General features: G+C 40.2%; 2 protein-coding genes across 2 annotated transcripts; both read left to right on the top strand.

Annotated features, from left to right (window-relative positions):
- Nucleotides 1-478: 478 nt before the first annotated feature.
- LOC105040661 (malate dehydrogenase, mitochondrial) lies at nucleotides 479-10,417 on the top strand. The gene is made up of 7 exons (XM_010917303.4): nucleotides 479-830; nucleotides 934-1,107; nucleotides 1,201-1,369; nucleotides 1,487-1,548; nucleotides 1,682-1,806; nucleotides 3,691-3,808; nucleotides 9,988-10,417. Exons 1-7 carry the CDS (start codon nucleotides 573-575, stop codon nucleotides 10,126-10,128), a joined length of 1,047 nt encoding a protein of 348 aa, XP_010915605.1. The 5' UTR covers nucleotides 479-572; the 3' UTR covers nucleotides 10,129-10,417.
- A 5,730-nt stretch (nucleotides 10,418-16,147) lies between these two features.
- Nucleotides 16,148-19,193, top strand: LOC105040662 (GDSL esterase/lipase At5g45910). Its single transcript, XM_010917304.4, has 5 exons — nucleotides 16,148-16,426; nucleotides 16,652-16,867; nucleotides 16,955-17,103; nucleotides 17,210-17,483; nucleotides 18,746-19,193. The coding sequence occupies exons 1-5, from the start codon at nucleotides 16,198-16,200 to the stop codon at nucleotides 18,961-18,963; spliced, it is 1,086 nt and encodes a 361-aa protein (XP_010915606.1). The 5' UTR covers nucleotides 16,148-16,197; the 3' UTR covers nucleotides 18,964-19,193.
- Nucleotides 19,194-23,129: the final 3,936 nt, after the last annotated feature.

Genomic DNA, 23,129 nt, shown 5'->3' with positions numbered 1-23,129 from the left:
ATGAATGTCACGTGGATCAAAAAAAATTATAAAATATTATTAAATTAAATAAAAAAATATTATTGTATTAAATGATTGAATTGAAGTCCGTATACAAATTAAATGATATGATTAAAGTTTATTTATGTATGTAATCAAAAATATGAATTGATATCAATAATTTAGATGAATATTATATTATTATATTGATTTATTAATTAAAAATAATTAATTTTAAAAAATAATTAATAAAATGATTTAGAATCTGTATACAACGTGCGAGTTTAAAACTAATTATTTCACTAATGCTACTTACGACCAAGAATTCACGGAGCTTTCTATAATTCTATACCACTCGTTTAGGTTATTGATGGAGTATTCCAATCTCAGAAGAGGTTAGCCCGCAGAACCCCCAAGAATACAGTGCGATTCGCGGCGACCCTATCACTCTCCTCACGTGACAGCGGCCATCGCTCCTTTTCATCAGTTCTCTCTCCGCCTCCGCTCATGTCTAGTGCCGGTCTTTTTCTCTTCTTTCTCCAACCTTTGTTGTTCTATCTCTCCCCTCCTCTCCTCTCAAGAACGAAAAAAGGATGGGAGCGTTCCTCCGATCGGTGGAGACCGCCCTCAGAAGAGGAGGCGCCGCTTCCTCCCATCTCCCCCGTCGGTTCTTCTCCGTCGAGTCCAGCCCCGAGCGCAAGGTCGCCGTCCTCGGCGCCGCCGGCGGCATCGGTCAGCCCCTCGCCCTCCTCATGAAGCTCAACCCCCTCGTTTCCTCCCTTGCACTCTACGATATCGCCGGCACACCCGGCGTCGCCGCCGACGTCAGCCACATCAACACCCGTGCCCAGGTTCCCCGTCCATTTTTCTTCTACCATTTCCCATCTCCTTCTCCCTTCTCAAGCCTACAAAATCTCTGATCTAGGTTTTTGGATTTCTCATTTCTTGATCTAGGTTGCTGGATTTATGGGCGAGGAGCAGCTCGGGAAAGCCCTAGAGGGCTCCGATGTCGTCATCATCCCGGCCGGCGTCCCCCGGAAACCGGGCATGACCCGCGACGATCTATTCAATATCAATGCTGGCATTGTCAAGTCTCTCTGCACTGCCATAGCCAAGTATTGCCCTAACGTATGCGACTCACCACTTCATTCCATTTCTTTTTCCTCTTTTATTTCTTTTACCTTGGATATAACATGGATATTGTTTCTTGGTTAAAATTAGGCTCTTGTTAATATGATTAGCAACCCAGTGAATTCGACGGTGCCGATTGCGGCCGAGGTGTTCAAGAAGGCGGGGACTTATGACGAGAAGAAGCTTTTTGGAGTCACCACCCTCGATGTGGTCAGGGCTAAGACTTTCTATGCCGGAAAGGCAAAGGTTCCAGTGGAGGGTAAAGTTTTCACCTTTGCTTGAATTGTTAGTCATTTTTTATACGTATTTGATGGTCTTCCACATACACACACACAAAAATCTTGTGCTCTTAGGTGACGAAAATTATTCGTTGCAGAGGTTGATGTTCCTGTTGTTGGTGGGCATGCCGGTATAACCATTCTGCCTCTATTTTCCCAGGTGATTGTCTGTGTTTTTTGAGTATGTCTGTTACCATTATTTTTGGGTCTTTTGTTATTTGTTGTTTATTATCACTCTCTTCCTTTGGAGCTCTTATGCGATCGGACACATTACTTTGTTTTCTGCTTGGCAGGCTACTCCAGTAAGCAACGCCTTAACTGATGAGGATATCAAGGCTCTGACTAAGAGAACACAAGATGGAGGGACTGAGGTGGTGGAAGCAAAGGCTGGAAAAGGCTCTGCAACCTTGTCCATGGCGTAAGTCTGAAGAACCATTCATTGTGATTTAAAAGCGTCCTTTAACTGTGCAACTATGATTGACTTATCTATATGAATTTTGCACATGGATTGTTAAATGTCTGTATTGTTAGCTTGATTGATCTTTCGTTATTTTGTGTTTTATCTAAATATAATTGGACAGTGTCTGAGAATTTTGTTTTCGATTGCTGACATAGTGGGCGCTTGTTATGCATTACTCCTCTGTAATCATAAAATGTGAAGTTTAGATAAATCATGAAAAAGGAATGAAATTTGTGGATCAGATGATGTTGACATTTTAGTATTGATGAGTGGTGAGTCTTTATAATATTCTGAATATCTGGAAGAATGCTTATCATTTTTCTTATAGACTATGTACATCCTCTGGTAAATCAAAATGGATGCCAGCTTTATCAAAAATCTGTTTTACTTTGAACTCTTTGCATAATGAGTAAGGGCAAATAATTTCTTACACATTTATTATTTTGGTTTCATTATTTTATATTTATTTTGTTTTGGCTATATCCTTTTCTTTTCTTGCATTTTAGCTAATCATAGCCCCTGTCCCCTCCTATTCTTTTTCTCATTTTTTAGATGTCATGATATGTTTTGTATACTTTTTTGATTCTAGGTAACCTAAGTCACTAAATAAAGAATCTTCAGTGTGGGATGGTCGAGTGGCTATTTACTTTGCATCTCAGATGTGGTCCTAAGTATAAGATTTGAAATTGCTGCCCAGACTATGTTCATAACAGCTTTTATACATTTATCAAGAAAAGTTTTGATGACTTCAGCAACAAAATTTATAGTAAAAGAACTTGGATTTCGTTAGTAACTTATATCACTGCTCCTTAAATTGTTCATTTATTATTTTTGTGCACTGGCAGAAATTTTATCTAGAAGAACTGTACATTGTAGGTTAACCAAAAAAGAAATAATCAATGACCATCCTATATCCTGTTAGGTGACTGCAGTCTAGAATGTATTTTTATTTTTATTTTGTTTTGTTTCCCATACCCTTTTGGTTATCTGTGTTGTCAGCATCAATCGTGTCTTCAAATCAATGACCACTTATATTTTTCATCTGCATGTGCTATCTCATGTCCTCTTCAAGGAACTTCTTTATCAATATCTTTCCACTAGATCTTTTAGATGTTTTACTGCTGGTTCCATCACTCTTGGATCATGTTTATACTAGCACATATATACTTGTAAGTTATGTGTTTAAATTTTTTCTGATTGTTTTGTTCACTTGTAGGACAGTTCAGATGTGATCAGAAGCTATGCTTCCTCCTTTATATTATATTATATTATATTATGTATGTATGTATGTATGTATGTGTGTATGTGTTCTCCCATTCTGTGAGATGTCAAGCAGACAATAGTAGTTACTGTTTTACTACTTTTTTGTAGTTGTGCTGTCTGTATGTCTGTTCTCCCATTCTGCGAGATGTCAAGCAGACAATAGTAGTTACTGTTTTACTACTTTTTTGTAGTTGTGCTATTTCTATCTTTTCTTGTAAGAGAATATTTTTTACTGGTTATAACTCCTCAATCATTGTAATATATCATTTTTGGCCTTTCTTTTCTGTTGGTATCTTACACTCTGGCCATAACAGTAACAGATGGTTCAAAAATAGTTTAATTTTTAAATCAGATAATCAATAAGTCTTGTTGTTGAATGAGACAAACAACAGTTTATCTAATTCTTTAGTCAACATATTGTAGACTATAGGTTTTTGGTCCTTTCATCTGAATGTTGCTTTTATGCTCCTTGCTTTGAATTCACATCTTTCCTATTATGCTCGGTGCTTGGATTTAAGAGTTAGTTTATAAATATGGAATTTATGTGTCTGGGACATGAGCGGTAGCATTTTGGTGCAGCTATGCTGGTGCCATCTTCGCTGATGCATGCTTGAAGGGTCTCAATGGGGCTCCAGATATTGTGGAATGCTCTTTTGTGCAATCAAGCATCACTGAACTTCCTTTCTTTGCCTCCAAGGTAATTTCGATAAAGTTATGTGTATTTTTTTTTTTTTTTGCTCCAATCTTCATAAAAATCCTTTGATATGTTTTGATTTATGCTTAACGTGCTACCATTTCGTTGTTCTGCGATTCTATTTTTTGTAAGATTGTTAAAATGCCCTCGATCCATAATTGCTGGGATCTTATAGGTGATTAGGAAGCTAGGAATACCACTTCTGCTACATACCAATACTTGAATCATTATATCAACCTGCCTGCTTAGTTGAGTGACTACTAATTCTATGGTAGCAGCCAAGGATTTGCAATGTTTAATGATGCCCCAAGGTCTGACCTATGAAAATTCAAGATGAAGTCAATATATTTTTGATACTTCTGTATGATTAAATCATTGTTAGAAAAGAAATCACTTTCACTATGAATTTCAAATGTTTTCTTTTGTTGAGGCACATGCCACCTCTTGGATTTCGCTTTCCAAACATGTTTTTGGTATGTCTGTTATATTTTTTTTCATATGACGTTTCGATGAGAAACAAAATATGGGAAGTCTAGCTGATTCTTCCGTATCTGGACTTTTGCAGTTCTTATCTTTGAAGCTTGCTTATGTCGTGTTTTATGATATTAAATTTTCTTAAAATATCTGTTCTGGATTATGATTTTTTAAGTTATGCTAACATGAATTTTATTTGTTGAATGTGGAAGTATTTGTCTATCTAGTGATCGAAAATATTGTTGATTATCATGGTTAGTATTTCATTGTTAATCACTTTTTCTCAACATGTTAAATTTTCCTTCCTCCTCCTCCTCTTGGTTATATTGATCTAAAGGTATGTTGTGTGTATTAATGTACTAGTCAATGAAAATGGAAAATGTGAGGAGGTTTAATGGAATACATTAGAGAAAAGTAGTATGAAGGACATGTGCTGTTTAGGTATGTGAAAAAGAAAGTAGGACAGGAAATGAGATGTCAAAAATTGATCTCTAAAGTATTACCCAAGTCATTTTTAAAATAAAATTAGGACCTCATTTTGGGACTTTTGAACCTATGCAATGGCTCTTAAAGGGCTAGCAGTTCTGACCTTTTGCATGAAACAGCAGGCTTGATGGTTGAATGCCAGTTCTGAAAGAGATGATGAATAAAAAAAAAACTTCTTTTCCCTTAGTGAAAGCATTATATATAATTTTGAAATTGACATATAATTAAGTGTAGCAAAATGCACTTGTCATTGTGTAAAAGGGATGGAAGGATGCTGTAATACTTGCCTCATCATCCTCATCATCGTCCTTCTCTTCCATGGGCATGGGTTGGATCCTTTCCCATGGGCATGACTTGGATCCTTTCTTCTGCTTTGCTCTCCTCTTCCATGAGCATGAGTTGGATCCTTTCTACTATGCAGTAAATATTAGGTTCACTATACTTGCATCTAATTTTACCAAGGCTGTTGGGTTACTCTTCCATCTTTCGTAGAATCATCATGTCAAGCTTTGAAGCGACGACTTTATGATTTGTTGGATTCTTTTCCATGGGCATGAGCTGCATCTCTTCTGGCATGCATTTAGGTTCAGCTTACTTGCATTTAGGGGCTGTTTGGATCCCTATAGGTAGAGTTGCACTACAGCTTAAGCTGTAATGCATCTTGAGTTGCAAGCTCTTAACTTGCGGTGGCTTAATCTTGCCTGTTTGCTAGGTGATGAGGGGTGGTGGTGGGGGAGGCGAGCAAAATGGCTGATTGAGGGGAAGGGTGGTGGAGGAGAGGGATAAGGAGAACAGGAGGGGGAGTGGCGATGGAGGAGGCTTGGCTTCCAGCATTGCCCGGCGCTTTGGGGGGTGGGGGGTTGTGGCAGTGGTGGTGAGTGGGAGGCTTAGCTCTGAGATGAGAGGAAAATTTGATGGTAGCAAGTGGAGGGGGTTCAAGGCAGGGTTTGGGCAAGGGAGGTTGGGGGAGGTCCGACGAAGCTTGGAGGGAGATCCTGTGGCAGTGGGCTGAGGGGGTCCATGGCGAGGCTTGGGCTAGCAGAGGCAGAGCGAGGGGGATGGGGGGCACATACCCCTTGCTCAGCAAAAATTCCTGGAACCCTCTTCCCTCATCCTATGTTTCACAGCATGCTGGCACTTGGTGCCCCCTTTAGAGCTTCTGTAGATTTTATTATATTTCTTTTTGTTTTTTCTATATTATTTTAACATGGGATTGAAGTTGGGCCCTTGGATTTTCAAATTGCCTTTGTGGCATAATCTCGTGAAGTTTAGTAGAGAATCCAGTCATTTTCAGAAGTAAAGAGGACCTGGAACTCTACCCAAAATTTGATTCTGCTCAAATAAAGAAGAGAAAAGATAGAACTTGGATAATCTTCTTTGGTTTTGTGTGGTTCAGTCCCTTCCAATCAATGGGAGAGCTTCTTTTTTGCCCTGGTTTCATGTTTCCAACTTCCCACACCTTGATCTCTTTCCTGGTTGAGAGGAGACATATTTCTGGTTCCCTTCTCGGGCTTTTTATTTGCTAAGATCGTGTCCATGACTGTTGCGAACTCGATCCGTGAGTCTACCATTGATGCACTAATGTTTAGACTTTTTTTAATATCATGTACATAGATAAAAATTTTGTTCTACTGTTGGTCTTTTTCAGTTTTTATGTGACAGTTGCCAAGAGAGATTGCATGTTTTTAAGCATATTGTATTCGGGGATGGTATGTGCTTATTTTAAATGATTAATCTAAAATAATCTTTAATTTGATATTTTTTTTTAATAAATTCATCTCTGAAAATTTTTGAAATTGAGAAACTCAAGAGTTCCTTTAACAGATCATGTCCTGCGTCAATAAACTTGTTTTTGAAAAAGTTAACGTCTTTTTTCAATAAAAGGAAAGTTTATAATTGGTTAAGAAACTTTTTATGATTAAACTTAGACCAATTTTATTTTAAAAAATTGGTTAATTTATCAGCATCCTTATGCAATTATACATTACCTCCTTAAAAAATGTGTTAATTTTCATGAATGATAGAAGAAGATTGTGACTAGTTTGACAATCATCAATAAAGTAGCAATAATGCCCCTCTAATCGCAAATTCTGCCTCCACCCGCATGGGCCAGGGAGCTTGGGGAAGGTCTGGCAGAGTGTAGAGGGAGATCTGGTGAGTGGGTGGAGGAGGCCTGGGGTAGGGTTTGGGTGAGGATGGTTGAGGGTTTGGAACTCTGATACGAGAGAGGTGTCTCTGGCCAGTGTGGGTGAGGGGTTGCCCAGAGTTGGAGCATGGCTTGGAGGGTGCAGTAAGCGTGGAGGTGTTTAGGATGGTCTCGAGTACGAAGGGGACTCAGCTTTAGGCCTTGCAGCTCATCCTGCGATTGCCTTGGGCATGGGATGAGATGTAGCAGTACAGGAGACATGCATCTCTTCTTGAAGGCTGCTGTCTAGCTGCAGGCATCCAAACATGAATGTGGCCCTCCCCACAGCTGGACCTGCAGTGTAGAACTGTAGATTGAAGTTTGCCCCATAAAATAGGCTCTTAATTTTACCAAGGCTGCCAGGTTACACTGTCCACCTTAGCAAGATTTCCACGTGTTTCAAGAGATTGACTACAGTATAATTTACAGATTTGCAACTTGGGCTAGGAGTACCCGAGATGGATAACATTTTATGATGATAACCACACACCCCTAGTTGCAATGCTAATAGTTTAGTATGAGATCAGTGTGGTGAGGAATGTGCTTGTATACAGACTATTGGTCACTTTAGGTAAGATAAATCCTTGATGGGAATGCAAGATGGGATCGATCATTACTGAATAATAAATAAAAAAATGCTTGACAATGAATACATCAAGAATGCTTTTAGATGGATGTTTACAATAGAAATGTATGGGATAAGGAAAAATATAGATGCTAAACAATACATATTTGGTGTTATTAGTTTCATGACGTAAGTGTATATATATATATATTATAAAGAAAAGATATATTGGAACTAATGTAATGGCCCATAAGATACACCATAAAGATGCATTACAAGTGGCAGTTATTAGATTATTATGATTTCCGATTTTCCATTAACGAATCCAGCGGCTATCATTGGTCAGTTCAGAAGTTCTGGCATCTTCTGTTAAATAAAATAGGCAGCTATACTGAAATAGGTGTACATCATTTAGCTGAAGAAAACTGAATCAATATTTGGGAATTTTTTTTAATATGTAATGTTTCTTTTTTTTGGTGACTAAATTTCAAAAACCCTATAATTTCTTCACTGATTTTTTTTGACTTTCTTTTCAGGTTCATCATTTATCTTTTTCAATCTGTGAGGGTATCTAACATTGAAGTAATATATCAATGCAGTTTCTTATTGTCATTCTCTTGACTAGAAATAAACAAAAGATTGGTTTACCAATTTATTAAGAAACTTTAATGAATTAACTCAAATATTAAGTTCTGGTTTTTATATAATTAAATGTGCTAGTCTTTGGTTTCTTTATGCTCATAAATTATTGTTGCTGTTCATGCTTGAAGAGATTAACTTTGGTCATTATTTATCTTCATTCTTAAAAAAGTGTTCTTTATAATCCTTTTTCCTATAGATTTAAAAGAGTTTGCCAATTTTCATTTTGACCTTGATCAGTGCGGTGTCTCAAAGAGTAAGAGCTGCACCATTGTAGACAATACCCACCCTGGCCCCCCACCTTCCCCACCTCTGTCCAACTAAAAGAAAAAGAAAGAAAAAAGAGTAGTTCTACCTTTTGAGAGGATCAAAATCTGAAAAGAAAAAGCTCAACCGTTTTAATTAATAAAAGCTGTAGCACGTGAGCATGAAAAAATAATTTGGACCCTTGCATGACGTTTCGCAAATTATGCTGATATGCTAAAAACGTTTTAAAAAAAGTTGTATTCAGGCTGGAAAGGGAGACAAAACATAGGATGATCCTTCTAACTGTTTAATAAAGTTAGTCATAACATCATGTCATGATGCTTGAATGGTCTGTTATTGCTGGCAGGCCTTTTGTTAGAACTGTTGCCTTTTTGTTTGAACCCCAAGTATGAGCAACTACACCTTCTGGACAACATATAATCTGTTGGAGGATATGCAAGCTAACTAATTGTTAACTTACTTTGATGTACTGAACTAGGGCATCCAGGCGCCGATTTTTTACATAAATAACAAACTCTGCAGGTGAAAAAGTGGCATTACAAGCATATAAGAAAAGAAATCCTATGTGCGTAAAACAATGTGATTCAGATCAATGTTTTAGGTATTGGTTTTGGTGCCCATATTGGTGTGCAAATGGTGTAGTGTTGGTACAGTACAGTTTTTGTTACCAATACTTGGTAAGCTGGCGTGGTTCCCTACCAATATGGTGCAGTACGCGTGATAGGATTTGATTCTGGAGCAAAGTTCATTTGTCTAAAAAATCCAGAATAGGAAGTGGCAGTTTTCAACCTAAAGCCAAACAATGTTCTGCACTTTGCCTTTTAGGCTTCCAATGCATAAAGTATAGAGTTCAGTGATATTTCTCCCTTGTGGTTAGCCATGAAAAGGTTAATTTCACCAGCAATATGCCGGCATCAAAATTTCATACTACTTTTGATATAGTGGCTTGCATGTTACACTAGACCAGTTGCCATACACAGCGTGCAACTATTATCTGAACACGTGCATGCATAGACAGCTAACCAGTTAAAATAGTTTCCCATCGAATCTCCTTTAGACCTGATTTCTTGCTTTTTGCCCCAGAAAGGAATCCTTGCAAACCTCCCTTTCCTTTTGTTGTAACTAGGAGTTTGTAGTTCTCTATGAAACAATACGTGTATTAGTTGTCATCTAGTCCTTTCTGGTTGCCATATACTCTAACCATTGACCTAGTGCAATGATACAACAATTGGCGCAATCATCTCCAAGTAGCTTTTTAAGCACTGAAGCAAACAGGTTGACGGACCTGATTCCCAACTCCTGATGCACTTGTTTAAATACTTGATGACAAATTGCACTTATAAATCCTCTAGTTTCATTGAAGTATGCTTCTGTGCGATTTATCATGCAGACTACGATCTTTCTACAACCAGTTCGTGTTTTAATGCACCTATGCCTATGTCGTTCTTTTACCAAACTTATGGTGATTAAAATGACTAGAAATAATCTTTGCTATCGGTTGTGAGGTCATGATATTTGAGCCAACTTGCATCTCTTAAAAATTGCTCCATCCTTTTTGTTTTACAGGTGCGGCTGGGAAAGAATGGTGCAGAGGAAGTACTTGGATTGGGATCCCTTTCTGATTACGAGAAGCAAGGCTTAGAGAGTCTCAAGCCTGAGCTCAAATCGTCCATAGAGAAGGGGATTAAGTTCGTCCAGGAGAACTAGTCTATGTATACGGGGGTTTAGCTTCTCCTAAGCCCATCGGTTTTTCATGTGCCTTAATGGAAGGTCATCATCACATGTCTATCTCACCAGTTACTCTGGTGTTTGGTTTGGGTGTCAGATCAAAGCCAACTAGTATTTTAGATTTTGACTAGTCAATAAGTCATGCGAATTGTGCGAAAAAGGAACAATGAAATATTTCAGTTAGGCTCATGGCCTTCCGTGGGATCTAATTATGTCAGTTAAGTCTTGCAAATTGAAGAAAGGTGCTAAGGTATGGGCCCTCGTTCAAGGTTTTGGTTGTTTGCCAGCCTGAATTTCAAACTTTGCTTGATGTTTTCTGAACCTGTCACTCTGAAGTCCAAGTTGTCAGCCTATTAATTTAGTTCACCTAAGCTTGGACTATTGGAGTATTAGGTTACATGGAAAACGACCTTTTAAACGAACACATTTTAAAGCTCTTACGTGAGGCCGTGTCTCAGGGCGGCGGCCCCCTTCTGGCCTGCTTTTCTCGCGGCTGACTGGATTTCTTCGGCCGTGCTGTTGAGTTTCTGGGTTGCGTCTTGTTTTAGCATTCTTTTATTTAGATCCTTGACGTGCTTGTTATCCTTTGTCGAGTAGTGTATTAATATTTGGATGTGGTCCTGTGGACGTGATGGTTGCTACAGTTAACGGTGCGTTATTGCTCACCCATGCTTGTCGGTGTCTGCGCTATGAAATTTCCTAGTATAAGACACCTTATTAAAAAATCATGCAACGGTGGCCACTCGAATAAATCACCGTTGTAAGAGACCGGGGGCGTTCCGGCGAGACCCCGTGGTGCCGTGGTGGCGCTGATTGAGGAAATGTGGCATCCTTCTGGGTTTTTGGTTTTTGGCTTTCTGCAAAGAAGGTAAGTGAATGGAACAGATCAACACGGGCGGTTGGTTCATGATGGGTCTTTTGCTGTTGCTATGGTTCGGTTTACGTTCTCCTGGTTTGATGACTCGCTGCTCGATTCAGTTAAGGTCAGATCAGGTGCGGAAATGGCATGGCTATATGGTTTTATTGCTTGAGTGCGCTTAGTTTGGGTCAGCTACAGCAAGTCTTGTTGTACTCAATCTGACTGCTCCTGGTCAAACTCTCCCTTTTTATTCAAAGACCCGGTCGGTAAAGAGGAAGGAGAGCCGGGAGGGGGGGAGGGTAGGGGCTGTTCACGGGAAGAAACGTAGGGGGCGGGAAAGAGGAGGGGGAGCAAAAAGGCAGAGAGGTTGGGGGGGTGGTTCACGGGAAGAAACAGAGGCAGTAGGAGAGAGGATGGAGGGGCAGGAAAGGAGAGTTGGGTGGGCGGTAGTTCACGGGACCCCAATCCCACTGGATTAAAAAAAGATCCACGATTTTTTTCTTTTTGCGTGTGTTTTAAATCGAAGGGGCCCTGCTACGAGGCGCTCTCCTCCGTCGCTCCCCAACTTCCTCCGTTCATGCACTCTCTCCGGGTGAGGATCATGCAGAGTCTTTCCACGCAGGCCCTTTTATTTTGTGTTTTAGAAGAAAATAAAAGATTAATAAGAAACAGCGAAAACAGTGAAGGAATAGTCAACGGGATACATGAGCATTGCATATGCTAATAAGAATGCATTAGCTGTGGATTCCTGTAGTGGTTGGCTGCACCCGCGAAAAACAAAATAATTTGACGGCAAATAATCTTCAAAAAGTAACATGGGTAGGTTGGATTTAAAGTTTCAATTTGCCCATCTCTGGCCATAGTGTATCAGAATCTAATGAGTCGTCATTGTTTGAAATCCTAATAATTGTGGCAAGTGAGAACATTATGTCCTTACCCAACATGACAACGGGACGGACAATCAAAACTTTATGTTCTTTCGGCTGAATGGTTCCAAATGGAGCATGTTAGCCTAAAAGCTTGGTAACGTCCAAGTAGTTGTGGTTTTAAAGGTGAGGGCCACCTACTCGGTGTGACGGCTCCTATGGGCATAAATCTTATTCGAGGCTCGACTTACTTTGTGAGACACCGTATCTTCGTCATTGAAATGGCTTCCATGGCACCTGCTGATGATTACTTGGCAAATAGGGCCACATGGTCCAACAATTAACCTTATCCTCCACAGTGGGTTTGAATTCTATTTATGCGGTGCTTGTTTTGCACGATGCATTGAATGTTCGATAGCCATCTGTTACGGGATAAAAAAATCCTGTCTTGGACCAATCATAGTGGTGGTAACTTCGGATAGCCCGGTCTTCAAATCTGATCGACCCGATATATCACCAAAGGCCGACCTTAGCTGATATAACGGACGAGGCTGACCCTCGATCCTGCATGAATTTTTGAATCCCATGATCATTGAAAACAACTAACAACAAACAGATAAGATAGTGAACCACCATCTGAATCCTGCCAAATCAGATAGGTGATATTGGGTATATCGCATCCAATAAGACAGGAGTAGTGCCCCCACACTGCCGTTTTCTCATGACACCTCAAATCTCTATTTAAAAATGAAGGCCTACAGAGGATCCTCAAGGTGAGCAGACCATATCCCTCACGTTTACCGCTTTTCATCTATTTCAGACTTCTAACTTGAGCATCGAAGGATTTCCGTCGAAATCAACTTTGGTTTGGAACTTATTTTGCGGGTATTACTACCAGTGTCTTGTTGTCATTGTCTACCTCCAGCCAAGCTAACCTGAACCAGGAGACCTGTAGTAACAGATTAGTGATAGAAGAAGGGACAGACCCATTTTTAGGAAGGAGTAAGAGACCAAAAATCATGACACCGTGTAAAGGAACCTCATCACACCGTGCCATCACCGCCACATCTAGGCTAGTTGAAAACCCGACCAACACCCACACTAAGCCTAGCAGCCGCAAGCTCCACCTCCTCCACTCCAATCGACTGTGGGGGTAGATCTCGATCAATTTAGTCTATTAATTAAATAGGTATAAGCATTAACCATGACGGTCCAAGTAATGTAGTAAACCAACCTCACACCGTAGGATGCACTACAGTTGGAACCATCTCAACCTCCCCCGCATAGCCTAGAGCAAGGAAGGCAGATTCGACTCAGTTGGCCTAGGAGTATTGAATGGGGAAGGAGATGATCTCCAATCCCCCATTCTAGAAAGGGCTCCACCTCGAGCCAATCTCTATCATGGCACTCAGAAGCCTATACGGTCTGAGACACTGATGTCGACCATAGGCTTCAATAAATGAACTAGCGAATCAAAGCATTGCATAATCAAGTCTTAGTTCAAAATGATGGATTTGATTTCAATATCGACTCACCTTTCAGTATTAGGATCATGTATGACCCAATCTCCAGTTATTTCAAGATGCCGCAGTTAGAAGCCTACGATGGGACTACTAACTTGATAGATCATCTAGAAAACTTCGACGCTATGATGCTTTTGTATGGGGCAATTGATAGGATCTTATATGGAGCCTTCCTCTCCATCCTAAAAAAGATAGCTCAATACAAGTATTTAAGCTTAAAGCCGGGCTCTATCTACTCGTTCGACTAACTCAGTAGGTTGTTTGTTGCTCATTTTATAAGCAATAGAAGGACAACATCGGGGACCTGATTTTTTTGTCAATCTTAAGCAAAGCGAAGGATAATCCCTCTGATCTTTTGTGAGTCATTTCAACATAGCTATTCTTGAGGTGCACGATCTAGATCAATCGATCGTCTTGACCGTCCTAAAAGGCGGACTTCAAGTGTTCGTCCCTATTCTCATCGAAGAGAAAAGGTATCCTAAAGACTTCATCGAGATGTTAGCATGAGCAGATAAGTATGCTAACATCGAGGAAGCCTACAAGTTGTATGGGACCTTGATTGATGTTGCAGCCGAAGAAAAGAAAGAAGAAGAAAAGAAGGCATCTTCAAGGCAAGAAGATCATTGGAAGGGTCGATAATGACCTGAGACTCCACCTTGATGTCAATGATCCAGAACTCCTCCGCAGAACCAACGACCCAAGAGTTCTTTCGAGGGTTGGCGGAATATGTTGCCGTCAAGAAGATTTACCAATTACACCCTTTAAACGCCCTTAGGGCATAGACATTAATAGAAATAAAAGAGTAATGACCTAGCGTATGGAGGATGCAGGCCAGGCCAGATCGGCATGATCCGAACAAGTACTATCTTTATCACCGCGACTATGGCTACAATACCAAAGAATGTATCTAGCTCCAAAATAAGATTGAGGAGTTTATTTAGTATCAGACAACTGGATAAGTTCCTTAGACATAGGAGGGAGCAGCATAAGGCTCAGTTGGGACCACCTTAACTACTAGAGTTATCTAAGCAAGAAGAACCCACGGAGAGCTGACTAGCAGCTAGGATGATAAAAACCACTGGAGGGCATTATAGTAGAGAATCTAAAGATCTTGGGGAGCTAGGCAAAAGATCAAAGACTAAAGAGGCCGACTTGCTCTACACTCTTTTATTTGACTTGATCTAAGTTCGGACTTGAAAGTGAAGGGCAACTGTTATGGAGATAAAAAAATTCTGTTTCGGACCAATTACAATGATGCTAATTTTGGATGGGCTGATCTCTGAACCTAACTGACTCAATGTATCATCGGAGGTCGATCTTAGTCAATATAACGGGCAAAGTTGACCTTCAGTCCTGTATGGATTTCTAAATCACATAATCATTGTAAATATCTAACAGCAAGTAGATAAGGCAGTGAACTACTCCTCCATCCTGCCAAATCAGACAAGTGATATTAGGCATATCGCATCCAATAAGGTATGAGTAGTGCCTCCGTACTCCTGCCTTAACCATGGCCCCTCAAACCTCCATATATAAATGAAGATCCACAGGAGATCCTCAAAGTAAGCTGATGCGCGCGCGCACACACACTTTTATATATATATATATATATATATATATATATCCTTCTCGCTTACTTCTTTTCATTTATTCCACACTTCTACTGAGCATTAAAAGATTTCCATCAGAATCAACTTTGATCCAGAACTTGTTTTATAAATACTGGTATCGCTATCTTGCTATCGCCATCTGCCTCTTGTCAAACCGATCCAAGCCAGAAAAGCTGCAGCAACACCGTCCATCCATATGATTGAATAACGTTATGGTCGTCAAGTAGTATACAGCTTGCTCGATGAGGTGCAAAACACATTCCTCAAAGGATCCCAACTCTTCCACGGCTGCCTGTTGGCATGTCAAAGTTTGCTCTTCAAAATCTAAATGAGGCTGCAAGTCCGCAAACATGAAAATGCTCATACGTCGGTGAGTCATTGGTGCGACAGTAGCTGGGGATGAGTGGTTGTGCATGAGAAATCCAATGTGCAACCAGGCTTCGTGAATCCAAGACTGAACCGTCATGGTGTTTGTCTCTAGTTCTGCCTATACCGTGTGGGCCCTGCTCCACGGTCGAATCATCACGAAATCACACAGAAGGCAGGCAATCATCGGGGCCGTGGAAGAGCAGCCTCATTTTGACTCGTCAGCGAGAGCTATCTGCTGCCGTAACCTTTTGCTTAAAATATTGCGTCCATCAAGGTGAGATATATTCGCAGCCAACTAGCATACCACCGCCCACACGTTAGCATGTGATGCAACCTCCTAAAAACTGATCAGATCGCGAAAGCTAGAGAATAAAGATTCGAAAATGATCCTGACACCTTCTGAAGCTTACAGATATAGCTTTGGAGGATCCAAGCAAAAGAAATCAAAGAGACTCAGACTCCTGCCTAACGTCCGTCTCTGAAAATCTAAGCCCAAATTTTGAGATCGGTCATGACTAAATTACTAAATGGTCCTTCGGAGTATGGGCAAAATTTTACCGTTTTTGCATGTTTTTAGCCGTTGCGCAGGTGAGGGGAAATCTATTTAATTCATTTTTTGATATAAGACATCTATTAAATGCTTCAAGATGGTAACTTGATCCGCCAGCTTCGCCGACAGGAGTTTTCCAAGCCAAGGCGGTGGGAATAAAGAAAAAGGTGCAGAGGGGAGGACATGTAGGACAGGAAAAACGCTATAAAAAGGACACCCCAGGCCTACCACAACATTGTTGAGAAAGCTTGTCCCATCCTCCTCTGTTGCCATGAAGCCTTCGCTCCTACTCTCTCTCCTCTTCTCATGCTTCCATCTTTGCTACTGTGCCCAAAGCTATGATGCAATTTTTAGCTTTGGGGACTCCCTTTCTGATGCCGGTAACCTCATTGTCAAAAACCCCAGCCTTTATCTCACGGCCAAGTGGCCTTATGGCATGACCTTCTTCCACAAACCCACCGGCCGATGTTCTGATGGACGCTTGTTCATCGACTTCCTTGGTATACTTAAAAGTTCTCCCTCTTATCTATTTTTTTTCTTCTTCTTCTAATTCTTTTAAAAAAAAATGATGGCAAAACCTCCTCTTAACCGGAGGATAAACCTCCCTCTTTGCAACTTGCTCTACTTATTTGGTTTTAAATCTAAAATTTCTAATTTAGCTTATTGAGACCGACTGTGATGGTTGGTCACTGATTATAAACTTGGTTTTTGGTCTAATCATGTAGCCGAGGCGTTTGGGCTGCCGCTGCCTCCACCATCTTTGAAGCCTGGCCAGGACTTCCGTAGAGGAGCAAATTTCGCTACCACCGGCGGCACAGTACTGGACTACAGTTTCTTCCAGCGAAGAGGTATCGCAAAATCTATATTTACCAACGGTTCCTTGGACACCCAGATCTCGTGGTTCGAGCATATGAAGCCTTCCCTCTGCGGCACGCCCCAAGGTGATGACTCGTGAAATTTCTTTCACCAATTTTGCGTATTTGAGCTCTCTTCACTGAGAAAATCATAAACATGGAAATGAAACGCAGCCTGCAAGAACTACGTCGGCAAATCTCTCTTCGTCGTTGGAGAGTTTGGAGGGAATGATTACAGTGCTTTCTTGTTCTCGGGCAGAAGCATGGCTGAAGTGAGAGCAAATGCGCCCAAAATCGTTAATGGCATTGTAAAGGGTCTCGAGGTAGATGACTTCCAAACGTAAAGAATATCACATCTTGATCACCAAGCAATGCAATCACTATTGCTTGCTTTAATTTTGTTCAAGTGTTTGTTGAATTTGTATACAGAGATTGATCGGCAATGGGGCTGTGGATCTGGTGGTGCCTGGAATTCTACCCATCGGATGCTTTCCACTGTACCTGCAGCTGTACAAAAGTAATAACAAAAATGACTACAACCGGTTCGGATGCTTGACGAAGTACAACCGTGTGGCCTTCTACCACAATCAAGTGTTAAAGATGAAACTGCGTTATCTCCAGCAAAGATACCCGCAGACGAGGATCATGTATGCAGATTTCTATAATGCAGCCATGCATTTTGTGATGAATCCGCTAAAATATGGTGAGTTTTTTCCTCCATAGTTTCCACATTATTCCCTTTTCATGATCGTGGCAAGCTCCCATTTGGTTCTAGCGTAACAAATTAGATCACTAGATATGATGTGACCATGCCAACCAAAAGTATAAAACTGATGTCATGGCGAGATCTCATTTAGTGGGAGCAGGTTTTGGTTTACAGCAGCTCACACGACGTACATAGCTATTAATTACATTGGGTCCTTGTCTGCCCGGTTTGGTACAATTGTGTCTCGGAAGAACGCCGAATCCAAGTCTATATACAGCCAATGAAAGAGACAATTGCATACTACCAAAAAAAAAAAAAAAAAAGACAATTGCATGACATGATGACGACTTTTACGAGGAGCAGAGCAGCTTAAAACTCTCTGTGTTATGCATGTGACCGTCATGTGCTCATGGTCCCCAGCAGTCCGGATTTGTTTATTTCTTGCAGAAAGAAAGATTCTTGACATTTTTTTTTTTTCCTCACAATGGTCCTCATCGCAGTACTACTTGTCATAATACCAACTTTGCAAGGGCCCCATCCAGACAAGAACCAAAATGCTAAAAATCCTGGCAACCAAGTTCCTTGGGTTCTCAAATCAACATTATTTTAGCCGAGAAAAGGGCGTTTGCCCGAACGTAGGCGCAAAAAACCAAAAGAATGGAGGTCTTTTTTATAAGGGGTGCGAGGCGTGCAGAGGGGTCAGGTCTACCTGATCCTGACACCCAGTTAAATTGGCCTATGTGGTCCAGCAGTGAAAAATAGTGGTCTCGGTTAGGTCTGGCCGTCATCCTAGACCAGTGAGCATACATGCATCTCTCTAGACATATTCCATACAGACATGTTCATCGATGATTAAAAAAAAAAAAAATTTCTACATTCATCTTAACTCTTAGATATATTTGGACACGAAGTTACGTAGTCTTGGCTTTTTTTTTGTTATACCATTTTTACCATCAATGAATACAGAGGACTCCTCTGAACCCTCCACAGTCCATCAGCTTCGGATAAGTTTCTCAATTTACAGATGAAGAACATAATTTAAAATAAATTGATGGTAATAAAGTTGTTGAATGCTAGATAGATAAGTCTTTGTCCCATGAACTTGGACATTTAAAAAGGGAATCCTCTTATGTAAATAAATGTTACTTTTGAGTCTCCCAAGCAAAGCATGTTTGTATAGTGCAAAGATATTCCTTTCTTTCTACCCAAAAGAAAAAAAAAGATATTCCTTTCTGACTCTTGTACAATAATTGATGCAGGATTTACCAATGGGGCTCTGAAGGCTTGTTGTGGGGGAGGTGGCCCTTACAACGTCAATCTAGACCGCAGGTGCGGTCAAAAGGGGTCGAACGTATGCCAGAATCCCTCCACATTTGCGAGTTGGGATGGAATCCATTTTACCGAAGCCGCTAATCGCTACATCGCCACGGGCTTGCTGAGGGGTCCCTACGCCAATCCACCCATCATGAGCAGCTAGCTTTGAGGTCGCATGGGATCAACATGCCAACCCATCAGGGGAAAACAATAAGAGTTGCTCGATCTCGGAGAAGCATCCCCAGTTATTAATCTTCTTTTATTTATTGATATAGGTTTTGTTCAAATCTATCTAGTAATTTTTTTTTTTTAATTCGTTCACTGAGAATGGAATTCATTTAACCAATAACGTGTAAATTGTTCAGGTTGTCAGGAAAGTCTGGGCTCATTGCACATGGCGTTGTATTGTATGTGGAAAACTAGAATATCACACGCGTTATTTTATTTTTAATTAATAATAAAATTTATATGAATAAATAGTGAATAGATACTAAAAGAAGCATATAAATTTTTAATCTTCTATATATTTTAATAAAAAATATAAAAATATATTAAATAAATGTTAGAAAATGGACTCGAATCTTTGCTCTTGTAATGAAAACTTATAATGGGGGAGTGGGGAGGAAACGAAGGGAAAAAGTGGACGGTCGGACGCAACTCGCACGCTGGTACATTGCAGGAATTCACATTATATTGTCGTAAAGATATTAGTTTAGTTATTTGATACCTTATGCTTGCATCTAAGCTTCTTCTTGCTTTTTTTTTTTTCTTTTTCTTTTGAGCCAATTTTTTTGATGCAAAAAAGCTCCTGCCAGAACCCAAAACAAATCTGGCATGCAGTTAAGATCTTGTTATGAGAGTCTAAGCGCATGAAACACGCATGAAGGAAAGGAAGGCCGTCTTCAGAAAAAGGACCGCAATCAGAGAAGGGAGGAATACAAAAATCAGATGCGATCACTGTTGGATTTGACATCTCAAATTCAATTTTGATTGGTTAATGAAAGTTCAAGACCCAATAATTGATGAAGAAATCATATGATTAAGCTCAATTAGATTTGAACCGAAGGTGAACCCTTTAATTTGGAGCTGAATCGGTCACATTTGAAAATGAACCGATAAAGAACCAGTGTAGAACTGGTTGAAAATTAGCTGAATCACCCTGAACCGCGGTGAACTGACACTGATCGATGTGAATCGAGCTGAACCAGTCCGAATCAAGGTTGAACCAGGCTGAACCAGTCTGAATCAAGAATGAATCGATGCTGGAGTAGAGGGCTAAGGCGGGAGGCATCTGGACCGTCCGATCGGCATGATCAGATAGCTGGCATTTAGGGCACACTAGAGTTACTGTGGAGATTGGATTCGATGCACGGGTCAGTGGAAGAAAGGTGGTGATCAACATTATCTGTACATCAGAACGGCGATCGGATGGTTGAGAGTGGTTTTGGTTCAAGTGAGTGTATCTTGATGGTTTCTTATTCGTTCTATGTGTTCTTGAGCTCCGTAAAAAGCTTGCAACGAGCTCTACAATGTGGTGATGGAGTTTGCGACGGTTGGAGGGTCTCTTTGAGGGTTTTGAGAGATTTTGTGAGGAATGTGTGCTTCTTATTGAGAGATTGATGTATCAGAGTTAAGAATGTGTGATCTTCTCTTGTATTAGTGGATTTCTCTCATAGTGAAGTTTATGCCATGTGGAGATAAGCTTTGAGTTGATCCATATTATTTGATTGTGTTTTATACTTCTTTCTTCATTCTTTCTCTTTTGGTATTGACATTATCATTGGCACTGTGATCTTGAGCGGAGATTTGTATTCCGCACTCATAAAAGATTCTCCATCAAGTGGTATCAGAGTATGGAGTTGTTCGGATTGTGGCGGTATTGATCAAAGTTGGAGAAGATGGAGAAAACATACTCAATCAAGGTAAAGATCGATTGGTATGATGGAAAGAGTAATTTCTTCCTATGGTAAGCAAGGATAAAGGATGTGCTCATCTAGTAAGGGTTAATTGATGCTCTCTTATATAAGGAAAAGCCGACCACCATGGAGGAGAAGGATTGGAAGTGGCTCCAGATGCAGATGATAAGTACGATCCGCTTGTACTTAACGGATGATATGGTGATCCATGTGCTTAGCAAGATTTCTCCAACAGCGATATGATCGAAACTCAGATGTACATGACGAAGACTCACACCAATGCTTTCTTCCTTCGGAAGTAGTTCTACTAGCTACGGATGAGCGATGGATAGAGCATGCTAGAGCATCTCAGCAACTTACAGAAGATCCTCACTGATCTTCTCCATTTTGGTGAGAAGGTTGAGGAGAAGATCAAGACATTGGTCTTACTTTCGTTGCTTCCCCCTTCATTTGAGTCTTTAGTGACTACTCATGTTGTGGAGAAGAGCATCATCAAGATAGATGAGGTCACTTCTGCACTTCTTCAAAATGAGATTCTCAAGTAAGAGAATCGAACCTCGAGTTCAGACAGTGACTCGGCTTTGGTGGTGATTGGACGTGGCGGTGGCAGAGGATGAAACGGCAAAAGATCGCATGGTAGGCGGTCCAAGTCTAAATGAAGGGATTTGAGCAAGATCAGATGCTACTGATGTGGTGAATTGGGATATCAAGTCAGAGATTGTCCATGACTCAAAGATCGAATGAAGACTACTGCAGCGGTGTTGATGGAAGTCCAAGACTCAAGAATTGATAGAGAAATCACAAGATTGAGCTCAATTGGATTTGAATCGGAGGTGAACCGATTAATTTGGAGCTAAATCGGCCAAACTTGGATGGAACTAGTGAAGAACCGATGAAAAACCTATGTAGAACCGATAAAAAATTAGCTGAATCAACCTTGAACTATTGTGAACCAGCCCTGAACCGATGTGAATTGGGCTGAACCAGCCCGAATCGAGGCTAAACTAGTGCTGGACCAGAGCACTAAGGCAGGAGGCATCTGGACCATCCGATCGCCGCGATCGGATGGTTGGCATTAAGGGCGTGCTAGGATTATTGTGGAGACTGGATCCAATGCGTAGGCCAGCGAAAGAAAGGCGGCGATCAACGGTATCTATGCATCAGAATGGCGATTGGACAGCTGAGAGTGGTTCCAATTTAAGTGAGTGTATCTTGATGGTTTTTTATCCTTTTTAGGGGTTCTTGAGCTTTATAAAAAGCTTGCGACGAACTCTACAATGTGACGGTAGAGTTTGCAGCAGCTGGAGTGTCTCTTTAAGGATTTTAAGAGATTTTATGAGGGATGTGTATTTCTTATTGAGAGATTGATATTAGAGAGTTGAGAGTATGTACGGAAGTTCTTTATTCATTACCTACTGGCTGAAAATTTTATGCCATTTTATATTCGATTGTTTACTGATGTATGTAAGCATAGAAAACTAACAAATTGATATAAAAATTAGGTCTACTTTAAGATTTTCATTTTGGCTGAGATCTTCCTTTATATCAATATCAGGCATCCCCCGATAAGATATATTGAAATCAATTAATATTTTGAAATTTTTATTTTGAAGTAGATTTTGTGACTAATAAATCTTGAAACCGGTACTTAAATACATTATTTGAGGTTTTACAAAATAAGATTTTATGGCAATTGTAATGCCTTATGAATGTCGAATATGCATATGTAAAGGAGATCTCATGCTCAAACAAAATTGAAACAAGTTGGATCCCAATTTAAGAAAAGATAAATGTCTAACATGGGGCGGTTGTGATTGACATGGAATCTAATCAATATTTTTATCTTATATACCGATTATAATATGTGGTTTTCTAAATCGTTCCTAATGAAAAAGGAAAAAAAAAAAATGAAGATCTTCATTCTCTCTAATTTTTTCCCTCGCTATACGGCTCAGGTAAACCAAAGTATCTCTTTATCTTGATCTCAGTGATTCACATGGATAACTAATATATTGAGATTTAAAAACCTTAGTCTAGCTATCATTCAAAAACCTTGGTTTAGCTGTGTGGAAAATGGATCGTACAACAAGTAGAAAATTCTTTGGAATTGGAGAAATTTGTCCGCAATAATCTCCCCAAAATATCTCCGTGAAACTGTAGAAAGCCTAATAAAACCAAAAGGATAGCCTTGTTGACGTTTCATTTGCCGTACTCGGACCGAAAACGTATTTCCGTGGTTTCGCCGCAGCTTTAGGAACAAAGATGTTGTAGGATAGCTGATGCTAACATTTCTCTTGCATCGTAAAATTAGTATTAGAAAGCCGGCAGTCAAAAAGGTTGGACTTATATTATTTTGAACAATTTACACAATTTTTTTGAAGCGTGCAGGACTCATATTATTTTGCAACCGTTA

Source organism: Elaeis guineensis, chromosome 3 (genome assembly GCF_000442705.2).
Source record: "Elaeis guineensis isolate ETL-2024a chromosome 3, EG11, whole genome shotgun sequence".
NCBI lineage: Eukaryota > Viridiplantae > Streptophyta > Magnoliopsida > Arecales > Arecaceae > Elaeis > Elaeis guineensis.
This window is presented reverse-complemented; position numbering and strand designations above follow the sequence as displayed.

Bases quoted from the DNA above. Each gene is read 5' to 3' on its own strand.
- LOC105040661 (XM_010917303.4), top strand. From the start codon at position 573: ATGGGAGCGTTCCTCCGATCGGTGGAGACCGCCCTCAGAAGAGGAGGC. The intron at 1,807-3,690 runs GTAAGTCTGAAG...ATTTTGGTGCAG, and splicing joins TCTGCAACCTTGTCCATGGC to CTATGCTGGTGCCATCTTCG. The intron at 3,809-9,987 runs GTAATTTCGATA...TTTGTTTTACAG, and splicing joins TTCCTTTCTTTGCCTCCAAG to GTGCGGCTGGGAAAGAATGG.
- LOC105040662 (XM_010917304.4), top strand. From the start codon at position 16,198: ATGAAGCCTTCGCTCCTACTCTCTCTCCTCTTCTCATGCTTCCATCTT. The intron at 16,427-16,651 runs GTATACTTAAAA...CTAATCATGTAG, and splicing joins CTTGTTCATCGACTTCCTTG to CCGAGGCGTTTGGGCTGCCG. The intron at 17,104-17,209 runs GTAGATGACTTC...ATTTGTATACAG, and splicing joins GCATTGTAAAGGGTCTCGAG to AGATTGATCGGCAATGGGGC.